Raw genomic sequence first — 7,425 nt, forward strand, 5'->3', positions numbered from 1 at the left:
GTCCAGGGTCATTTATTCAGGGAGAGGATTCCGAGGGGTTGACTCTGATACCCTGACAGGAGGTGCGTGCACTGTGACGTCAAGGCGTGTGCACCTCCTCTTGGTGTGGGGGCTGAGGGGGCTACCCTTTCCATTCTGCTGGCCTCTACCTTCCCGCTGGGCTCTTCAGCTTGACCTCCTTTCCTCCAATCCTGAGTCTTCATCCCGTCAGCTTGAAAGCTGTCTGCTTTGTCTCTGGACCTTCCCTCACCCCCACTCCCTTTGTCAATTGAACTCCGAACTTACTCCCTCATCTGAGTCTCTGTGGGACTCTACAGGTGCAGGTTTCTGTGCGTGGTTCCATGTGGCTGGAAAATGGGACCCTAGTGTCCCAGTTCCTTCTGGAAGGGTTGACTGACACAGAGGAGTTGAGGCCCTTGCTCTTTGCCATCTTCCTGCTGGTCTACATAGTGGCTGTGGTTGGGAACCTGGGCATCGTCAGCCTCATTGTAATGGACTCCCGGCTCCACACTCCCGTGTACTTCTTCTTAGCCAACCTGTCGCTGCTGGACACTGCCTATGTCTCCAACACGGTGCCTCAGGTGCTGGTGCATCTGCTGGCACCAGTGCGGACCATGCCCTATCGTGCTTGTCTTGCCCAGATATTCTTAAGAACCCGGGCAGGACTAGCTTCAATCTCCTGCCTTCTTGCCTTGGCCAATGCACTCACCCACACCACCCTTGCAGCTCTACTCAAATTCTGCGGACCTCGCCTCATCACTCACTTCTTCTGTGACCTCCCTCCACTGCTCAAACTCTCTTGCTCCAGCACGCAGGCAAGTGAACTCGCCCTGGTCTTCTTTGGTTTTCTGGTGGCTCTTGCCCCCTGCGCCCTGGTTGTCATCTCCTATATGCACATTGTGGCCGCTGTTCTCAGGGTCCACTGTGCTGAGGGCCGAAGGAAAGCCTTTTCCACCTGTGGCGCTCACGTCACTGTGGTCTGTATTTTCTACGTCACTTCAGGGCTCTGCTACATCCTTCCCAGCTCTGCATACTCGGGCTTGCGAGACCGGCTGCTCTCTGTGCTGTACGTGGTCCTCACTCCCATGCTCAACCCCATCATCTACAGCGTGCAAAACAAGGAGGCGAAGGGGGCTTTATTTAAGGTCCTTGGGAAAGAAAGTGCCTGCTAGGCACTTGTCACATCAAATCAAGGCCACACGTGTTCTCCACAGTGAGGCTGGGACGGACCGGGCACTCGAGGGTGAGTGCAGTAACACAGGAGCTTGGAATTTCATGTGCATGGTTCATTTGCTGAACCCTACTTTGTGTGCCAGGTTTCCCCCCATACCAGCAGAGATCCCGTGCCTCTGTGGCGCAGTTTGTAATTTAAAATGTTTTCTTCCACTGATGGAAGTAAAATATGTTCATTGGGTCAGTTCTGCAGTTACAGATACTTGTGAAATGATGAAAAATACCCTCAACCATCTCCCCCCATCCCCCCGAGAGAATGTTTTTGAACAGTTTGTGAACAGTTAGATGGTTCCTTCAGGTTTCTTTTTGAACTGCAAATGTCTCTACCTGCATATTTAAGCAAGAAACACAACGGGACCACAATGTAATTACAGTTCTTCCTACTGACACAGTTTTAATTGTTTCCTGTTGTAATATATGCTTATCATAACATCATTCATGCTTTATACAAAGTTGTGTTGTTGGAAAGTAAGAATTTCCCATAATCTGACTCTGCACTAACCACTATTAACAGTTTTGTACATTGCTTCTTTGATTTTTTAAAAAGCTTTTACTTATTTATTTATTTTTAGAGAGAGGGGAAGGGAAGCAGAAAGAGAGGGAGGGAAACATCAATGTGTGGTTGCCTCTTGCATGCACCCTACTGGGGACCTGGCCTGCAACCCAGGCATGTGCCCGGACTGGGGATCTAACCCATGACCCTTTGGTTCACAGACCGGTGTTCAATCCACTGGGCCACAACAGCCAGTGCTCTCTTTTGATTTTTTTCTCACAATATATGACTCTAAAGTTTTAAAAGTTCTTTCCTGAAGATATGCTTGAGAGAGAGAGAGGGTAACACTCACACCAAGACATCTGGCTGGGGTTGCATTTTTAAGATAATTTTTTTTTTACATAGGTCGGGTCATACCACATGCACATTAACCGTCTATAATTCTTATCCCATGAATTCCATCTTCCTGTCAGAGGTACAATTTTCTTCTGAGTTCTTTGTCTTACAGAGATTTCTAAAAGAGAGTTTCATTTTAAAGTTCTTAACTTTTGTTTCTTATTTGGCTTACTAATCTTTTTTCTAAATTGTTTGTCTTCTCACTTTCTTTCTGGTGCTTTCATCCAAAACAGCATTTATTTATTTTAAAAAAATGTAATTTATTGAGTTTTAGAGAAAGAGAAGGAAGGAGAGAGAGAGAGAGACATATCAATTTGCCATTCCACATATTTATGCATTCATTGGCTAATTCTTACATGTGCCCTGCCAGGGATTGAAGCAGAATGTATTTCATTTTATTTTAATTTTTAAAACTATTTTATTGTTTATGCTATTAGTTGTAGCACTCCTTGCCCTTCGCCCCTCCTCCACCCAGCCCGCACCCCACTTCCATATTCCATGCCTTCATTGTCGTCCATGTCCATGGGACCTTCATCTGTGTTCTTTGACTAATCCCTTCTCCTTCTTCCAGTCAGTCAACCTCCCCTTTCTCCACGTACAGCTGTCAGTCAGTTCCATGGTTCCATGCCTCTGGTTGTATTTTGCTCATTAGTTTATTTTGTTCATTTGATTCCTCTTATGAGTGAGATCATATGGTTTTTGTGTTTCACCGACTGGCTTATTTCACTTAGCATAGTAGTCTCCAGTTCCATCCGCGCTGTCACGAAAGGTAGGAATTCCTTCTTTCCTTCTGATGCGTAGTATTCCCTTGTGTCGATGTACCACTGTTTTTTGACCCACTCATCTACTGATGGGCAAATAGGCTGATTCCAGATCATGGCTATTGTAAAGAGTGCTGCTATGAACACGAGGGTAGATGAATGTTTTTGAATTGGTGTTTCGGAATTCTCGGGTATATTCCCAACAGTGGAATCACTGGGTCAAAAGGCAGTTCCATTTTAGTTTTTTTGAGGAAATTCCGTACTGTTTTCCACAGTGGCTGCACCAGTCTGCATTCCCACCAACAGTGCGCCAGGGTTCCCTTTTCACCACATCCCTGCCACCACATGTTGTTTGTTGATTTGTCAATGACAGCCATTTTGGCAGCTGTGAGGTGATATCTCATTGTGGTTTTAAGTGGCATCTCTCCCATGGCTAGTGAAATTGAGCATTTTTTCACACGTCTATGGGTCATCTGGATGTCCTCCTTAGAGAAATGTCTATTCAGGTCTTTTGCCCATTTTTTAATTGGATTATTTGTCTTCCTGGCGTTGAGTTGTATAAGCGCCTTATATATACTTTGGAGATTAAACCCTTGTCTGATGTTTCGTTGGCAAATATGTTCTCCCATACAGTTAGTTCCCTTTTCATTTTGATCATCATTTCTTTAGCTGTGCAGAAGCTTTTTAATTTGATGTAGCCCATTGTTAATTTTTCCTTTGCTCTAGGTGATACATCGGAAAAAATATTGCTGCGTGAGTTATCTGAAATTTTACTGCCTGTATTTTCCTCTAAGATTTTTATCTATCATGCCTTCTAGTTAAGTCTTTTATCCATTTTGGGCTCATTGTGCTGTATAGCATAAGATGGTGGTCTACTTTTTTTTTTTTTTTTGCATGTACCAGTCCAGTTCTCCTAACGCCATTTATTGAATAGACTGTGTTTACTCCATTGTATGCTCTTGCCTCCTTTGTCAAATATTAGTTGGCTATAAAGACCTGGGTTGATTTCTGGGCTCTCCATTCTGTTCCATTGATCTATGCCAGTACCAGACTGTTTTGATTAGAGTGGACTTTTAGTGTAGTCTGATATCAGGGATTGTGATCCCTGCAACTTTGTTCTTATTTCTCAAGATTGCTGATGCTATTCGGGGCTGTTTTTGGTTCCATATAAATTTTGGGGATATTTGTTTTAGAGCAGTGAACTATGCCTGTGGTGTCTTAATAGGAATTGCATTGCGCTCTAGCTGGTTTGGCTCAGTGGACTGAGTGCTGGCCTGCAAAACAGAGGGTCACCAGTTCGATTCTCGGTCAGGGCACATGCATGGGTTGCAGGCCCACGACAGGCAACCACACATTGATGTTTCTCTTCTTCTTTCTCCCTCCCTTCCCCTCTCTCTAAAAATAAATAAATAAGAAATCTTTAAAAGAAAGTAAATCCCAGGTGGACAAAAGAGTAAACCCTGGGAAATGAAACACTAAAACTACTGTAGTAATGCAGAGGTGGATTTCTTATCTTCAGAGTGTTGAAAGTACTGTGAGCTCAGAAACCCCAGAGGAGGAAAACAATCAAGTGGCTACCTAAAATTTAAGATGTATGTGTAGCAAGGGACAAGTGGGAGATAACACATCTCAATTTGAGGGCGCTAATTTGTTAACAGGGACTTATTTTAAAGCAAAGCAAACTACCCGCTGTACAAATAGGCTATGAATCTATGAAAGTGAACATGCAGGTCGTAAGAAAAAAATACAAAGGCAAATAAACAAAAACAACAGCAAAAACGATGCTCAGCCTTGCTAAGACTTTTTTTTTTTAAAGGCACATGAAAACAAAGACGTATTTGCGCATCACATGGGCAAAATCTGGAACCATTTGCAGCAGTTTGAGCGGGGCTACAATGACTGGTATACGCGGTTGAGGATGGTGTATATTGGAGCAGCGTCTCTGGAGGGCACGCTGGCAGCCTTGTTGCCGCTTGAAATACGCACACCAAGCTCAACAGTGGGGGAGGCAGAGAAGGTCCACAGGCCAGGGGAGACAGTGCTGAAGGAAAGAAAAAAGACAGGCAGGCGTCCTGGGCTGCTATTTCTGTGTCTCCGTCCAAGGGCTTCCTGTTGGCCTCGCCCAGTGCACTGCAGAGAGAACAAGAGTATGGAGCAGCCTGAGCGGCAGGGAACCTGAGCATGCTTTGAACATGCTTCAGAATGTCTCCCGACCCTGTGCTCAGAGTCTGTCCTGTTTGGAAGTCCTTTCCTGGAGACAGATGCTCAGGGACGGGACACGCAGCCCTTCAACCTCAAGGGCGCGCCAGCAAGCACCCTTCAGGCTCTCTGTGCTCATCTGATGACTGAATGTGGCGCCTGATTGCAGACTCCCCCGGTCGCCACTAGGCGGAGACAGAGGAATGCTCAATAGATGCTCCTTCCAGATTTGAGAGCTGAGGGTCTAGAGAGGAACTATGGAAAGAGGAAGCAGACAAAAGATATATCATATGTTTTCTGGTCGCCCTTGAGTAGGTAGTTCCCTTAGTCTTGGGCTGCTTTTCCATGCCATGACCCACCCTTCGCATTTCTCCTTGAGGCGGCCTGGGATGTGACCTGGCATGAGGGTGCGGTGGTAATGAGGCAGTTTGCACCACTAGATGACACCATAGGGGAAGGTGAAGCGAGGACTCAGACAGGCCTAGGACTCCGTTGCCTGCCGCGTCCTGACATCAGTGTCTCTCTTGCACATGAGGTAATGCTTTGCGAAAGCTGGCCCACATCCACATTCCAACACCTCCTCCTACCATTCTCACTGGCCATCTCTTCTGGCCTCTAAGTGCAGGATGCAGACAGACAGAGAATCCTGAGGTTGTTTTGTAGCGGGTGAGCGGGGCGGTGGAAGTTATCCCCAACCTGAACTGTCACCTGTAAACTTAGGAGCAGTTGCTAGTCCTTTGGAGGGGACAGTATTCCGTAACGAGATTGGTTCCTTTAAAATAGTCTTGTGCCTTCCTCTTGTGAGGCTAAGGGGAGAGGAGGTCAGAAGTGAGGTGAATGTAATACACTACCCCCAGCATTAGGGGGGGCTTCCCAGAGGGGAAGGTCCCAAGAATCTGTTAACCTACACGTAAGAAGGCCTTTGAAGGTGAGAGACAAATAGCCATTTATTTGAGAGCCATAAGTTTAACGATCAGGGATTTGTAAATTCTGACAGAAGCCGAAACAGTGTTCTGATGAGAGACAAAGGCAATGGGTATGAATGAGAGAGAAGGGGAGCAATTACATCCACAGAAGGAGGGCATGTTTTTAAAGAGTTGCATTTATTTGTTTTCAGAGAGAGGGGAAGGGAGGTTGAAAGAGGGGGAGAGAAACATCGATGTGTGAGAATATGGATCGGTTGCTTCTCACACGGGTGTCCCGATGGGGTCCCGGCTTGAAACCCCGGCATGTACCCTGATCAGGAACTGAACCGGTGACCTTTTGCTTTTTCAGAAGATGCCCAGCCCACTCAGCTACATACCTCAGGGCCAAGGAACACATACCTTTGGGTGCAGATAACGTAACACAGTGATGTTTGTGCTGAACAATGTTCCTAGTTTTCAGTCCAGAAGCGATAATATCTGCTTTCTTGTTAGGTCTGCCAATAGTTCTTTGAAACACACGGTTGCCCTATGCCCCATCCAAAGGTCCTCTTGCCCTGTTTTAACATTGCAAAGGTTTGAGAAGTAAGACGTGCAAGGCCGTTCCTCTGGCAGGGCCGCGCTGGCTCCATTTTAAACCTTGCTCTGTTCATATCTTTGCTTGCAAATCTCTAAGCTAAGACATGATGCCAACCTGGTCTCAGGTGGACGAGGGATGGTGGCTAGGACACATTTAGGGGGGATTGATTAGATGGGGGGGGATGGTAGGGGACTCAAGACTTGGAAAATTTTAGCTTAAGGTAAAACGTTATAAATCTAGCAAGTAATGTGTATGTTAAAACTTTTCTTTCAGAAACTACAGATAAGGCATGTCTTGGCTCCTGGGAAAACAGCCCACCTCCTGGGGCACTGCTAGAGATTACCCCCTGGGGACAACTGGAGGCATCCGGACCTTTGTGTTTCAGGGAGAGACAGAGGACCACCCTTCCCTAGAAACAAGGAACTGCCCAGGACGGGACTGTTGCAGCTTTTGGCTCGCCCCCCCCGCCACCCCCCCCCGCGCCCACTCCTGCAGCCCTTATAAAAGGTCTGGCCTGGAAAGAAAGACAAGATGGTCTGTTAGGGTATGAACCCACCATCTTCTCAGATGGTCGACCATCAGAATAAAGCGCCCATAAAAGATTCAGTCGCGGTCATTGCTTATTGGGATTGGTAGTGACAGGCAGCCCAAACGCCGGTGCCTTTTCTGGTTACAGTGAGATGACACAGTGCGAGGCTGTGCAAATACCTGTCACCAAGACGGTAAATGAGAGGGAAGGGAGCATTTGATGGGTGGGGGGGGACCGCGAGGTCATCAGACAGCTAGTTGGGTTCCAAGTGCCCACAGGACATCCAGGTTCAGGTGCCTGTACTGATTTGA

At 46.6% G+C, this 7,425-nt stretch overlaps 1 protein-coding gene across 1 annotated transcript; it reads left to right on the plus strand.

The window, feature by feature from the left end:
* The first annotated feature begins 341 nt into the window (after window positions 1-341).
* On the plus strand, window positions 342-1,172 carry LOC123804940 (olfactory receptor 3A1-like). Its single transcript, XM_045817377.1, has one exon. It carries the CDS (start codon window positions 342-344, stop codon window positions 1,170-1,172), a length of 831 nt encoding a protein of 276 aa, XP_045673333.1.
* The last annotated feature ends 6,253 nt before the right edge of the window (window positions 1,173-7,425 follow it).

This window comes from Phyllostomus hastatus, unplaced genomic scaffold (genome assembly GCF_019186645.2).
Source record: "Phyllostomus hastatus isolate PE091 unplaced genomic scaffold, TTU_PhHast_1.1 phas_scaffold_255, whole genome shotgun sequence".
In the NCBI taxonomy this organism is placed as follows: domain Eukaryota; kingdom Metazoa; phylum Chordata; class Mammalia; order Chiroptera; family Phyllostomidae; genus Phyllostomus; species Phyllostomus hastatus.